The sequence below is a fragment of the Zootoca vivipara genome, chromosome 2 (genome assembly GCF_963506605.1).
Source record: "Zootoca vivipara chromosome 2, rZooViv1.1, whole genome shotgun sequence".
NCBI classification, from domain to species: domain Eukaryota; kingdom Metazoa; phylum Chordata; class Lepidosauria; order Squamata; family Lacertidae; genus Zootoca; species Zootoca vivipara.
Window position 1 is genome coordinate 58,241,466 of NC_083277.1, and position 15,482 is coordinate 58,256,947.

A 15,482-nucleotide genomic window follows, 5' to 3' on the forward strand; every position below is an offset into this window, starting at 1 on the left:
TTGTTGTGGCAGTGCCTGATAGACACATCTATCTGGGACTATGTCCTGATAAGAGTAAACACAACCATGAAGGATTGCAGCAGCACTTACATTTGGTAGGCCTTCATCTTCTGAGCTTGCTTTATGTTACTGCATGCACTGAATGATCAACTGTAAACCGACCTCACAAGACCCAAAGTAATCTTAGCCTTACTGTGTGTACTCGCTGGTGGGCTGCGATAACTTTTACCCTGCTTTTCAGACAGAGAAGTGAAGTTTGCAGGGAGGCAGCAACTTGCCCAAGGTCACCCGGCAGCAAACAGCAAGCCTGTATCCAAGCCAGGCAGCTCCTGAGCTCCCCGGGTGTTGGCTTCTTGCTGAAGAAGGGTTGCACTTTCTGCCAGTCATTACCATATGGCAAGCACTGTAGTGCCCAGCAGGGATCTGGCCCAAAGAATGAGAGCAGCTTGTTCCTAGCTCTCTGTCTGACACAAATATCCTGCAGTTGCCAGTAATGCTGGCTCTAAAAACTCTTTGCTTACTAGTACAGAGAGTGCATTGTTATTCTCATCCAACTGCTGGGGGCAGGTCATAGTATTTAAAATAAGAGCATGGCTGCCACTCTCACCTGATGTGTGACCAATGAACAGCAATAAGGTAGGGCTAGCGACCCAGGTGGCGCTGTGGTTAAACCACTGAGCCTAGGGCTTGCTGACCAGAAGGTCGGCGGTTCGAATCCCTGTGACGGGGTGAGCTCCCGTTGCTTGGTCCCAGCTCCTGCCAACCTAGCAGTTCGAAAGCACATCAAAATGCAAGTAGATAAATAGGAACCGCTACAGCGGGAAGGTAAACGGCGTTTCCATGTGCTGCTCTGGTTTGCCAGAAGCAGCTTTGTCATGCTGGCCACATGACCTGGAAGCTATACGCCGGCTCCCTCGGCCAATAATGCGAGATGAGCGCGCAACCCCAGAGTCGGTCACGACTGGACCTAATGGTCAGGGGTCCCTTTACCTTTAGCTAGCTAGCACCTGGTGATCCTGTGAGATTATTCTCTCTAGCTCTGCCCATTCCTAGGGGAAGAGAACAAGAGAGGGAGGCTGTGAATCACTGTCGCATTTGTTGAAGGAAGCTGGCACCAGCAATGACTAAAACTCTCCCCCTGCCTCCAGCTTTCCTTGGGGCTTGAAGGAGAGGTTTAAGAGAGTATGCACTGAGATTAATGTAAGGAAGCAAGTATCAACACTTAATGAACCATCTCTTGAACAGTTTTGGGTCAAACAGGTTCCTCACCACTCCAGAAGTGGGTTATCTCTGTCCTAATGAATGAGCAGAGGCTGGAGTGGGAGGAAGCATGTTAAGTACACTTTCCCAAAACCTGGGAGAGCATTCTGTCAGAACAAGCATTTTTGCTTGCTAGAAAGAACCAGCCCCTCTCATCTCCCACTGTGCACTGTTCTGGAGGTGTGTGCAGGGGGAAGGGAGATCCTTGTCAACCCTGCCCATGAATTATTTTTCTGCAGGGACCCTTATTTGGGCCCCCAGCAGAGGTGGCTAACTTGCAGCTCTCCAGGCATTGTGGGGGAGTCTCCAGTTCTACAAACCTCAGCCAGCATGCCCAATGGTTAGGAATGATGGGACTTGTAGTCTAGCAACATCACACACGTGTGTGTGTGTGTGTGTGTGTGTGTGTGTGTGTGTGTGTGTGTGGGAGGGGAACTGGCTCTCTAGCCCAGGCCTACAGCAAACTTAGCAAAGTGTTTCATCCTATCAAAATTCTTTCTCCTTTTCTGTAACTAGTCTCTCTGCAAAGAGGGGGCAACACTTGAATTAATGGGGGAATGGGGAGGGAGGGATCCAATCCAATTCCCCAGACCCCTCTCCCAGTTTTAGACAAAACACACTCCCACCTTAGCTGTCTAAAACCTGTAGGGAAGGGAGCTGTTACAAAAGGGTCTCCAGGGTCTGCTTTGAAATCTGAGCACCAGAGGCAGTCCCACAACTCTCCCACAAAGCGTTGCTCCTGTGTCAACCTCAATTCTCTTCTCTATAACTGCTGCTGCTGCTGCAATCCCTCCTCCCAAACGTGCAGCCAGAGAAACGCTTGACACAGGGCAATGTACAAATTTCTTTATTTTATTATTTCTTCAAAGACTAGTAAGAGCAGGATGGTCACCATAGGGTGGCTGGATGGAGGCTCTTTGACTCTTTGCTGTCCCCTTCTGCCTGCGTCCTCCACCCCACCTAGGCAGGGAAAGGGGTGTCACCGGCTCCCTGCTTGGTCCTCCAGGTTAAATGGAAAGGCTGGCGGAGTGCGAGGGCAATGGCTCAGAAGTGGTGCACTCCGTAGCCTAAGGTGTTCATCTCTCTGGCGGGAGACGGACATCCCCCAGCAGCTTTAACCTGAAGGGCCCGCAGGGTGCTCGGCTTGCCCCATATCTTTCCATTGGGGAACCCCTTCAGCACACTTAGCCCCATCGCTGTGTTCGATGTCCTTCCCAGGTGCAGGTGGGATGAGGACTAGCCAGGTAGACACAATGACCCTAGAAAGCAGAGATGGCACAAGCAAGGCAGGATGGTTTACACATTCCGGCAGGTTAGTGCACAAGGCAGTAGGGCTGCCTGCCGCCTCCCAATACAGAGCAGTGAAAGGCAAGCAGACAAAGGGGAATGCATGCACAGTGGGGTGGGGAGGATGCAGGGCCCCTCCGGCAATGCTCTTGACTGGGTCATGGAGGGGACTGGGATCAGTTCTTCTGTGCCCATGTGGAGCCCCTGAGGGATATCCTGCTCTGGAAGCAATCTGTAAACAAATGGGTTGCACACTTGGAACACATTGGAACTGACACACTGGAGACTCCAGCACACCCCCTGGGTTTGTGCCAATGCACACACATCCGCCCTCGCAACAAGTACTGGCACATTCACATGTACACCACTGGCTTTGCCCACATTCTCATGCATCCACGCGCTCACAGAGATATGCACCACATCATAGGAATAGTGAGCATTCCTTCTCTCTCTCTCTCTCTCTCTCTCTCTCTCTCTCTCTCTCTCTCTCTCTCTCTCTCTCTCTCTCTCTCTCTCTCTCTCACACACACACACACACACACACAGAGTCAGGCATGCACTAATGTAAACAGACACTCATATGTGTGATTCTGAGCCTTAAAATGTGTAGGAGAAAAAGGGAGTTAAGGGATGTCGGAAGTGGCCAGATTTATTTGCCTTATACATGGGATGGTGGAGGGAGGCTGGCTTAAACCTACTGGTGTATATGCTAAAACTTTTACCCCCCCCCCCTTTATGTGCATACACACACTGAAGTGCACATACACCATCATATTAGAAGCAGCTTCTTCTCAATTTACTAAAAGTGATAATGATGAAGCACCAGGCAAGGGGTTTCCTCCAGGCTACCTTGGTGATGGCCTGGGAACTGTTGCAGTGCAGTGCCTCCCAGTGCCGCAAAGACAACATCAGAAGCTCAAGGTCATGATATAGAGGCCAGCAGAAGCCTTGCAGCCAGTGGGATCCAGGGCTGTCAAAGCCTACTGTGTGGGATCGGGCCACCAACGTGTGGCTGTAGCATTAAAAAAATAAAGTAAACCGAGAGCATCAGCAACACCACCCCAAAGGCAGGAAGCTGGCTTCAGCATCAGCCCTTTGCCCCATGTGAGAAGTGGACTTATTGCAGTTTTCAGCATTCAGCCAGCAGGGTCCAGCAGCAGACAGCGGACGTGTGAGAGCCCAGGACAAAGCAGTGCCACCTCGCCACAGAGCTCACCTGCCAGCAGCCAGCAGGGAGCATCCTGAATTTCCGCTGGCCAGTCCCTGCACAACACAGTCATGCTCTGTGTCTGGTGAGAGGTGATTGCACACACAATGGTCGGCCATGGCAAAAACGGTTTGTGAGCAAATAAGGTGCTGAATGGGCTGCTTCCCCTTTGCCACCTCCATCCTGGCCCTCTCTACTCCGCCCTGCCCGAAGCTCCTCTGCCCCCCACCCCCAAGTCCTGAGCTCCATGGAGCCGTACAGTGACCATCTCGTGAGTGACTAGCAGAGACAATAAGACAGATGGCAGGCGTTGGGGTGAATTACCCTGTTACAGAGACACCAATGCAAAAAAGACACGCATGGGCCACATGGTGGGTGGCCAGAGACACAGACAAGCGGGCAAGGGGGGGGAGGCCCCCCCCCCCCGGGACACTCCTTTGTACAAGATGAGAGAGCGCGGCCCGCAGAGTTTTTAGTGTTGATAGTATTGCAGTCTAACTGATATGGCTTTAACTATTAGGGAGGAAGGAAGGAAGGAAGGAAGGAAGGAAGGAAGGAAGGAAGGAAGGAAGGAAGGAAGGAAGGAAGGAAGGAAGGAAGGAAGGAAGGAAGGAAGGAAGGACACTCAATGGAGGGAGATTTCTTTTATATTCAAACTCAACCCCAACATAAAAGCAAAAGCCCCCCAGGGGCAGTGGGGAATCTTGGGATGGAGGAACAATTGGGATCTTCTTTCCCAAACAAATATACAGAAGAATGAGAACCACAAGACTTCCTCAAGGAAGGCTGGGCCCTTGCCTTTGTTTTCAGCAGTGGCCAAGGTCTGGTGTTGTTTGGCAGGGTGCCAACCAACAGCAGGGAGACGTCTCCCCCCACTCCCAAACCACCCTTCCTTGTCTCCTAGTCACTGCTTTTTGCTTAATCTTGTGGCTCTGGAGAAAGGATGGGGTTAGCAGGCAGGGAGTGTATGCAACAATAGCACAGCAAAGGGGAGTCACTGGGTGTTTTTCTTTTGGGGGGTGGGGGATCTGGAGATTGCCACACCCATGGACAGGATGGGGGCTGCAGAGGTGGGAGAGCGGAAGATTGTCCCACAGACTATGCAGTACCTCGACCCCCGCCCAAAAACCATTGTGTATATGGGGGTGGGGGTGGCGGTCCTTGACATTTCTCCGTTAAGGAGAAAACTGGGGCAGCATGAGAAGGGAAGAGATGTTTAGGTCATGGAAGCAAGAGTAGTGCAGGCAAGATTTGTGTCTGTGCTGCTCTGTGCACCATTTTTGCATCTGCAGGGGCCTGTAGCAGGATCCTGGGGGACCAAGATAGCCACAGCAATGGGCTCCCAATCCTAGCCTAGGAGATGAATTGAGGCTCCTCATCCCAAGAGACCGATCTTCCAGCCAAGGGTTAGCCACACACGCTGGCAGTTCTGTCCCAGGGTCCCTGCTTCAGCCCCCTTCAAAGAAGGTGACGATGATGACCCTCAGGTTCTCCAGCAACACAAATGCAGCTGGCTATTCCCAGGCTGGAAAAAGGAGCTCTTATTCCATCCTCCATGTGCTGACCCTATTCCACTTTCTTTGAGTTTGGGTGCTCCAAAGTGGGTGTTTATTATGGAATGGGTGCTTCTCACGTAGGCAAATGCCTGCCTGTGTTCCCTCCCATTTATTTATCCCAGATTTACCCTTTATGGGGGAAACTCTGGTAAACCTCTTGCCACTGACCCGTTTACAACATCTGAACGACCCATTCACAACAATAAGCCCCTGCCTGCAAGTGCCCTTGATCCACTTTGGTCCCCTGCTCCACAAATCAAGACTCTAAACCCTCCACTTTGGAGAGCAAAATGACAGAAAGAGGATGGCCCTGGTCCTCGTACTCTGCAGCCTGCAGCTGCCCCAGTTCACCCCCTGCAGCTCAAATGACAAAGGATGAACTCGATCAGAAAAAGATGGCCGAGACAGCTAGGGTGACAGTGCCGCCTCCCAACCTCTTGTCCTCCACACCCATGAGGAGCCAACAGGTCTTGGAACCCAAGACCAAAGGTCATCCTGCAAGGAAGAGCTGATGCTTAACCTTGGCCCTTGGACCCTTCGCCGGCTGTAGTGGGGCTGTGGAAGGTGTGTCTGAATGTGCGTGCTTGAAATGGAAGTCGTAGCAGGGACAGCTTTCTCCCCTGCCTCCCACACACGTAATTCTTGGTGCAGGTAAGTCTCTCCACATTAGTGTTTGGGGGTGCGAGTTCGATTCCTTCCAGAAACAAGCTCCGCCTTTCCCCCAAGCATGTGAGAAACAACCCAGCAGCCCTTGGGTGCGAGGATGAGGTCAGGGGGTGCTCCTGTTGGTCGCTCTCTTAGTCAAGAGATGGAATGTGCAGGGGCTGGCTTTGCCCCAAGGTGTGAAGGGAAATGGGCACCCAGTCCCTCCCTGGCAGTCAACATGGGGGGGGGTCAGGAATGTGCGTGGGGGGGGGGGGTGGCACGACATTGTGCAGAGCCCAAACCCCTTCCCCAGGGTTGCATCAGTGAATTTGGTCCAAGTTCCTCACCCTGTGCCCAGTTTTTTTTTTGTGGGGTGGGGGAGAGGGGGTCGTTTCCCCATGTAGCCAGCTGGCACTTTGGCACAACAGAACTCCAGCTCTGCCACGGGGCAGGGGTCGGGGGTCGGAGAAGGGGAGGCAGGCTCCCGGCAGTGGCCCAGCCTGCAGCTCCAGGGAGCAGAGCAGGTGAGAGTGGTTTTTGGTCTGATGGGTAGCAAGTGGTGCAGCGAGGGGGGAGCATGCCCTGTGCCTGGTGTGCTTCTTCCTGGGGGGAAAGGGGTGGGGCAGGGCAGTGCGGTGGCTTGGCAGGGGCCCCGTGGCACAAGGACACGTGTGGGGTCTCCCCTTGGAACAAAAGAAAAAAAAAGGAATCAAATGAAGTAAAAAAATAAATAAATGTAAATCCCCCCTGCCCCACTGGGACCGCCCTCCCTCAACCCAAGCTCTGAGCTGGCAGTGCCAGGGACGGTGGGCAGGGCAGGGCAGGGGGCTGGTGGGGCCGGGCTACTTCTTAAACATGTCCTGCAGTGGGCCCGGCAGGTACTTGAGCACCGTGTCGAGGATGCTCTCCTCATCCTCGTCCTCGTCGTCCCCGCAGCCTGCTGGGATGGCTTTCTTGGGGCGCGTCAGGCTCCCCTCGCACGGCTGCTCCAGCGCTGCCTTCTCCTCCGCCTCTTTCTCCTCCTTCTTCTTCAAACCGTACTGTACGGGAGACACCCACAAGAGGTCAGAGACAGGCACGCAGGCGTTTGACATGGTTTGTGTTTACATCATGCAAAGTGCACCTTTAAAAAGAATTATTTTGCCATTATTTTTGCAGGCTGATTTCTGAGTATACGCTCAGTAGGGAGTTAAGCCCCTTTGACACCACTGGGACTTACTTCTGAGTAACCCTGTATGCAGCTGCATTGTTGGGTCCATTGCGGCACCCACAAATGTCCCTGTGAGGCTTCCTATGCTGCACTTCAAGCCAGTCTCTTGTTGCTGCCTCGGCTCCATGAGGCTGAATGACAAGCTTTAGTATCCTCTGGGCAAATACGCTGTTTTAACTATGCATTTTATATTTGACTTCCATTAGTAATGTGGTTGTTTTTTTCAATCTGTAAGGTAACATTTTATTTTCCTGTTAATAACGTTGCTTTCAATTTATACTTTATAGTTGACTTTCTTCAGCAATGTTTGATTCTGGGTTGCTTTATGTGATGTGTTAATGTGTTGCAAACCACTTCGAGATTTTCCCCTTTAAAATATAAAGTGGTATAGAAATTGACAACGACAACGACAACAACAACAAGAGGAGAGGCAAGGATGCAAGTGGCTGCTCCTACCTAGAGCAACAGACACTAGCAAGGAATTGGAAACATGTTATGGCAGAGCTGAAGAACCCTTTTCCAGCCCTGGGGCCACACTTCCTTTGAGGCAGCCTTCTGAGGGCCACTTGCCTGCGGTGAGCAGGGCCAGGTGCCAAATGGAAAAATATGGTAAGCTGAGAAAGAAGCCTTGCTCTGTGTGTTCATTTGCACAAGGCTGGAATCTTCTGTTCCCATCTGCCCCTGCTAGCAAGATATTATGGGCTGGGCAGAGGCAGTGCTGGCTGCTTCGCTATCTGTATCGGCAGAAGGATATTGAAGATTGCAGATAATGAGTGGCAGGCCCCTAATACATCCACTTACAATATCTGCGATAAAGGGAGACCCACACCGCCCCCACTAATAACACGAGGACAGTGAGAGCCAGGAACCGGGCAGTGATTGACAGAGAGAGATAAGGACTGGGGAGAGACATCTTTGGAAAGGTTCCTTTCTGCCAGACTCCCAGAACCCACCCACCCGGCTCCCAGCGCTGATGTTAAGCTTGCAGCGTGGATCATATGTCTAGAGCCTTTTAGCTCAGAGGGAAAGTGTGCAAAGGGGGGTGGGGTGGAAGAGGGCATAAGAAAGGTGCATAAAGTTAGGCATGCTCTAGAGAAAGTGGACGGAGAGAAGCTTTCCTCCTTTTCTCATTATACTGGTACCTGGGAAAATCCAATTAAGCTGAATGCTAGGGGAGTCAGGATAAGAGGAGCCCTCCTGCGGCTGTGACGGGCTCAGTTGGGCCCTCCCGTGGCTGGGAGTAGGCCCTGTCATGTCTTTTGGAGGGTGCGCTGGGCCCCATTAGGTCTCCTCCCACCATGTGACATCACACACATGTGATGCCCCGCCCCCAATGCCAGGTGGAAGCTGGCGCACCTGGAAGACAACCTGTTGGTTGTCCAGCCCTAGCAGCTGGTATGCAGAGGTACACTGCCTCTGAACAGGGAGGCTCTGGAACATAGCTGCCAAATTTTCCCTTTTCTCGCGAGGAAGCCTATTCAGCATAAGGGAAAATCCCTTTAAAAAAGGGATAACTTGGCAGCTATGCTCTGGAATGCTCTCCCTCCCCCCTCCTTCCCTCCCACCTTGCATGAAATTCCTTCTCTGCCTACTGACTATTTTTTCACTCTCCCCCTGGACTCCTGTTGCTTTGCATTCACAGCAATTTCCCCACATACAATGTTTCTGTCCTCTTGATGCCCCTGTTATCCTCCTCCCACCATTCACATCTCTTTAGCTGCTTCCTTCAGCCTGGCTGATTTGCTCTTGGCGGAATACTGTGTCTGTGCTGAAATTTGACACTTGCTTCCCCAGTGGAATTGCTCAGGGCTCAACAGGAACATTTAAAGCTTCTCAGCACTGAGGTGCAGGATGCGCCCTGGCTGATTAATCCTCCTCCCAATGCTGGTTCTCTCTGAGTGGCACAGAGAGAGGATCTGCCCCAAGAGATTTTTGTTCTCAGTGCTTTTGTTCGAAACAGATTTATGGTGGACCATTGCATGCCTTTCCGCACAAATCAAAGTTCAGACTTTCTGCCAATGTAGGTGATTACGTTCCCTTCCAGTTCAGCTTTCTAGTAATGCTCTTCCTGCTTGTGCGGACAGTGCAGCTCAGGAGAAGAGGGTGGACATATAGACAGACCAGACATGGAGATAAAGGTCTTGCAGCAAATACGTGCTTCTAAGGTCTACTTTACACATGTGTGTCTGTCCCTATGTGAGCATGCAATGCATCAATAACTGGCATGTTAGCATGATCAAACACAGGCATATATTTCTATCATCTCTCCACACAATGCTTTTAAATGGAGTCTGTTCACATATTCAGTTGTCCAGCTATCCAGTATATAAAGGTAAAGGACCCATGACAGTTAAGTCCAGTTGTGAACAACTCTGGGGTTGCGGCGCTCATCTCGCTTTACTGGCCGAGGGAGCCGACGTTTGTCCGCTGACAGTTTTTCTGGGTCATGTGGCCGGCATGACTAAGCCGCTTCTGGTGAAACCAGAGCAGCACCGTTTACCTTCCTGCCGGAGCAGTACCTATTTATCTACTTGCACTTTGATGTGCTTTCGAACTGCTAGGTTGGCAGGAGCAGGGACCGAGCAACGGGAGCTCACCCCGTCACGGGGATTTGAACCGCTGACCTTCCGACTGGCAAGCCCTAGGCTCAGTGGTTTAGACCACAGCGCCACCAGTGTCCCTATCCAGTATATAGTAGTAATCAAATGCAGTGTGAGCTAGTCCCTAGAGGACAGGCCAAGGATTTGCCAGGCAGTGATGAGTCACAGACCTGTAGAGTTGGAAGAAACCATGAGGGTCATCCAGTCCAACCCCCTGCAATCTTTCTCCCAACATGGGGCTCGAACCCACGACCCTGAGATTAAGAGACTCATGCTCTACCGACTGAGCTATCCCTTTGCTCATCCTTCTGGTTTGGGGTCTGGGTTCACGATGAAATCAGGAGTTGAGTCCTTCCAACATGCCAATCATCAAGAACTCCTTTGATGACCTGAATCAGTCTGCTGACACACAGTTGATGAATTGCCTTTGTGTCCTGGACGTCTTCAGTCCATATGCCTGATACATATTGGTCACCAATCAAAGGATAGATGATGGTCCTCCAATGAGCCTTTCTCTCCCCCTTGCCACATGTCAAATAACAGGGATCCCAGCAATAGCTGGGGGGTGGGGGAAGAGAGGGGCAAAGCAGACATGCAAAGTATAGGGCAGGCTGCAGTGGCTCTTTGCTGGATGTGAATTTCCCCTGGGACCACATGCCATAGACTCATGAATGATTCTCCTCTGCAGCACAAACGGCGAGAGCAGATGAGAGCAGAATCATTCATCAGTGTGCAAGCGTGTGATGTCCTGGAGGGAATGGCAGTCTTTGAGGCCTGTGCCTGAGCTAAAGTGATCTCTGCTTAACAGGGTGTTACTTCTGCAGGCACAGGGTCTTGGGATCACCATAGGGATCAGGAGAGAGAAACCCAAAGCCTTTCTAGAAAACATCAGCAACCCTGTGAAGGCGAGAATGGATGCACACTGAGCTACTGAAGCAGTGGGTGGGTAGCAGGAAAGGTTGAGGCTGCTGGATGAGCTGCTGGATGAGCACTTGCTGCCAGTCATAAGGAACCTCTTTTACCCAAAGCATTCGTGTAATAAATTTGGGGATCAGAGGTGACCAAAGGCCATTTCGCTGAAGGAAGAAGACGATAACAACACCAAAGACTGCCTCTCCTCCATCTCCAGTGACTGGCTCAGTAAGCGGAAAGGGGAGGATGCCACTGGGGCAAGATTCATGGGATTGCATAAATAACCCTTAGTCATGTTAACCCACTGGAAGTTAGTGTGGTAGTGAGTCACATGGTGAACCACTTCTACCAGAAGTGTCATGGACATAGGCTGTAACTTGAAGCACTTGTGACTGTGCTTGCTTTTTACTCCTTCCTCCCATGTAATATCTTTTTTTAGATCGTGAGCCCAAGGGCAGAGGCTGTCTTAAGAGTAGATGTTTGTAAGCTGCCCCAAGAGTCTTTTTTTTTTTGGCCAAAGGGTGGGGTATAAATGCTGTAAATAAATGAATACATACATGCATACATAATATGGCCTTTCCCTTCTAGCCTGTGTGTGTGTGTGTCTGTTACGCACCTTATCACGGATTTGCTGTCGGACCTTTTCCCGTTCTGCCTCCATGCGGGCATGCTTTGCCTTGCGCTCTTCCTCTTGCTGCCGCAGGGCTTCTTGTCGCTCTTCTTCCTTCTTCTGGGCATCGGGGTCTTTCTCCTCTTCGCCTCCCAGCATTTTACCCATGTCCTTGGTGGCCCCTGCAAGTGATGTTAGGAAACCACAGTGACTCCTGAGCACAGCTTGTTCCTTTTCAGCTATTATTTCTCATACAGCCATGCTCTCATGCAGTGTGGGCTCTGCCTCACTCACCCGAACCTCAAAAACTGAAATTGGAATAAACTATTGCATTCTCGGGGTCAGCATGAGTTCATAGGAACTGAGCTGGGTGTGCTATCTCTGGCTGTGGAGTTAACAATTTCAGGTCACCCCACTGCCCTCAATCTCAGATGATGTTCAGGATAGGAAGTGAGAGCTTCGTTCCCTGGTGTCCAAAGGGTATTGGACTCATTTTTCTGTAGGCACAGGGCTTGCTGTGATCAGCTGAGAACACCTGGGAATAGCAGATCATATGGGAAACTCCTACATAATCCCCACAGTTCTGGGGTGTGTAAAGCAGCTAATGTAGAGACTTCCCCCGAGAGCCACCTCTTCTGCTCATCCAAATGTTAGCAGCGTGGTTCTGGGATTCTGGTAAATACCATGCAATTGTTTCACTCCAGCACTGTAAGTACAGCTCAATAGAGCCAATGTAGTGTGACCATTCAAGCATACCCTCGTCCTAAACATAGCTGCCAAGTTTTCGCTTTTCTCGCGAGGAAGCCTATTCAGCATAAGGGAAAATCCCTGTAAAAAAGGGATAACTTGGCAGCTATGGTCCTAAATCGCTTCCAACTTAACTCTTGATATACCATAGCCAGAGACACAGACCCTTCCCCACTTTCAGAGAAGGGGCCTGATAACATGGAGAATGGGTAGACTAGGTTAAAGGACAGAGCCTCTGCAGCAATTGCCCTGCCAAATACTGTTGTGGGAGGGGAATGAGGATACTTTTCATCAGGTTCATGACTGGGTGGGAAAGAGTTAAACTTCCCATTCCCCACATGCTACAGTGCTGATGAAAACCCCTCCCTCTCACTAATTTATTTTTAAAAAACTCTGGTGTGCTTCCAGGTGATGTGCTTAGTATGCCTCACATGCAGCTTGGCCCTTAAGTTGACAGTTGGCTCAAAACATTTGCTGGAACAAAGAGTCCAAGCTGTGCTGTGGTTTGGCTTGACTTGCTACTTTCACTGCCACCACCTGCTGCAGTGAGCTGTCCATGGTCCTACTTGCAGGCTCTCTTCGATCCTTGTTGCACATGGCCAGGGCAACCCTGCAGGCTCCAGCTTGGACCAGGACATGATACGCTGTGGGGTTTTAAAGCATCCCTATGAACTCTTGATGGCCACAAATGTTGTTTGCCCCAATTCTCACCCTACCCTCTAGTCATCAGAGAGAAGGTGTGCAGCCACATAATTTTCCAGTGGCTGCAGTCCACTTGTCGCTATGATCCCCCCCTCCATGTCCAAGTTCAGCCATATATTTCATGGTCTGTCTTGACTTCAATCCCTCTTTTTAAAAACCAATAATTTAAATGCAGGAATAGAAGACTGGGAAGAGGCCAAAGGATCAAGGAAAGATAAGCCATCTCTTCCTGGGAGTTCTGAATACACCTTTTGAAGGGAATGGGAGGATGGATTGATGGATGGAGTTCCTTGGGCAATGCAAAGCAGCCACCAGCCTCTCCATCTGCTTTGCAAAGCAGCTAAAATCTGTTAGATGATCTCAGGGCCAGAAATTTGACAGTTCCCTATCCCAGATGAAATGCCTCAGCATAGCAAGGGCCCCAGGCCCAGCATGGTTCTCACTGGCTGACAGCAGAAGGTCAAAAATCTAGCTATTTGGGGATGGTGGCCCTACATGATCCACTCCATGCTGGGTCACAGGAAGATTTAGTCTGAATCAGGTGGCAAAGCCTGCAGGGAGCAAGTTCTAAACTGCCCCCTGCAGCTCCCAGTCAAGACCTTTGCTGATGTCTGATAGTAACGGGGAAGACAGAGTAGCATAGATCCAGCAATTAATAGCTCCTTCTTGTTTAATTTTTGGCTGCTGCCTGTACTGCTTCTGGACAATGTGAAATCTGATGATTGAGTGGGAGCTGAAATAAGCTGGGCAGTACTTTAATGCAGTATTTAAATGCCTTTTTTCCAGGGGTGCAAAAACAATGTGGATATAAGACTGATGTTTACATTTATCTTAAGGAGGTGGACTTCTAAAAGAAAATGTCAGGAGCAGGCCTTTCACTCTGCCGGAGACTTGTATGTTAGCTAATTGAACAGCTACTAGCACATTTCCTTGACAGATCTCTAGAGGGAGCTCAGATGTAACTAACTTGTACTAAGGGTCCTCTCAGACAGAGGATGAATCCCAGATCTTTGTTCTCCATTAGTTACGTAGTACGGTACTACTGTAAGGAGGTGGAACACAGGAAGGGATCACCCTTGTTGCAGGAATGATTGTAGCAAAGGCCATTATGTATACCCATTGGCAACTTTGAGTTTTAAAAACGGAAGCTATGCACTCTAGTACTAGAAAGAGGGAGTGAAAATAAAGGGAGTACCAGATACTATGGGTCTGTTAGCTGCTACACAGAGAAGGATACCTTGTTTAATGCTTTTCCTTCTCTCTCTCTCTCTCTCTCTCTCTCTCTCTCTCTCTCTCTCTCTCTCTCTCTCTCTCTCTCTCTCTCTCTCTCTCCATCCTCCATCCCCAGTTTTCAAAAGCTACATAAACACTCCTCCTGAAATGACACAGTGGGGACACTCAGCTGCTAAGCACTGAATAAACCACAAATTAACTTTCTGTAAAATTACAAAGTGGTACAGGCTAAAGTTTTGGGTGTCTCAGGGGTGGGGCAGTGCTCCCTCCCAATAAACCACGATCCCCATATTCACAGGTTTCTCTTTTTTTGGTATATTTACATATATATTACGTAGTTTTGTAACTCCAATTACATTTAATGTTATTTCATTATTGTTGTTATCCTCTGTTTTCTTTTGTTTCTTTCCCCCCTCTTTTCCTTACCTTTCCTTTTCTCTTTTTTTCCTTTTTCCTTTCACCTACTGTAAAAATTTCAATAAAAAGGTTTCTTTTCTTTTTTTGTAAGTACGTTTCTGGCATTTGCATAAGCTGTGATATGAGGCAAAATGTACAGGCAATATTTTCCTCATTTGTGTTGTGAGAAAGTAGCCTTTGTTCGTTTATTTGGAGTATTTGCAGTCCCTCACCCTCCCTGAAAAAAATCCTCCCGACACCTCTGGCTAGAGTGTGCCTCTTGTCACCAGTTATGCCACGGGCGCTAGCCAACCAATTATTGCAGTGCACTTTGTGGAGCAGCAGTTCACATGGCATTCCCAATTTTCAATTAATAAACTAGTGCTTTTCTCTGCGAGAAAAAGATACATACTGAGAAATGGTGCCAAAACCCCACCACCTAAGATTTCCTTTCCCCCTCCTTAATGACAGAACCAGCTATATTTTGGCTCCTAAGTACAGAGCCAGAAACCTTTTGATGCAGATTAAGCAGGGCATTTGGACAGCTTTGTGAACCAGTTGTTCCTGAGCAGATGTTGGCTGTGGATTTACCAGTCCCAGCTTTCCTTACAAGCCCTTCCTGAAGTAGCAGGTCCATAGCACACGTCTTCTGAATCAGATGCTGTGAGCATTCTCCACCATGGGGTGGAGCTGCTCCCTCTTCCCCAAGCCTTTGCACATCTGTGCAATGGAGCTGTGAGGCTTGGCATGTGCTGTGCGACACTGAGCAGTTCAGCTAAAAGCTAGGCAGCAACATTTCCCATTGCTGTTTGTCAGCAATTTAGAGTTACAAACCAGCCTTGGCTCCCCAGGCCCCCAGGAGACTTCAGGGTCTTTCATCTTCCTGAGCTCCATCTCCCTCCTTCTTTACTTCTGTGACTCATTTCTACTTTGCCCAAACCAGCCAAGCCCTTCACACAGCCAGAAGCAGTAGAGTGGCTGGTCGCTGCTTGGGGAAGGGAGGGAACCTGCACATGGCAACGGCCCTGTTTGAGTGCTCTGGGTAAAAGCAGGTTGTTGTGTCAGGGCCGGTGCCAGTCTTTCGTGGGCCATTGGCATAGCGCTGCTGATGGCTGCT

At 50.0% G+C, this 15,482-nt stretch overlaps 1 protein-coding gene across 2 annotated transcripts in view; it reads right to left on the reverse strand.

Annotated features, from left to right (window-relative positions):
• Positions 1-3,037: 3,037 nt before the first annotated feature.
• The window catches only part of CPLX2 (complexin 2), a 130,439-nt gene continuing 117,994 nt past the window's right edge, over positions 3,038-15,482 (reverse strand). For both annotated transcript variants that reach the window (XM_060271615.1, XM_035108048.2), the window contains 2 exons: positions 11,294-11,469; positions 3,038-6,995 (listed from right to left, as the gene is read on the reverse strand). In XM_060271615.1, the coding sequence (XP_060127598.1) occupies positions 6,798-6,995; positions 11,294-11,469 (374 nt within the window). In that variant the 3' untranslated portion in view covers positions 3,038-6,797. The remainder of the gene's footprint in view (positions 6,996-11,293; positions 11,470-15,482) is intronic.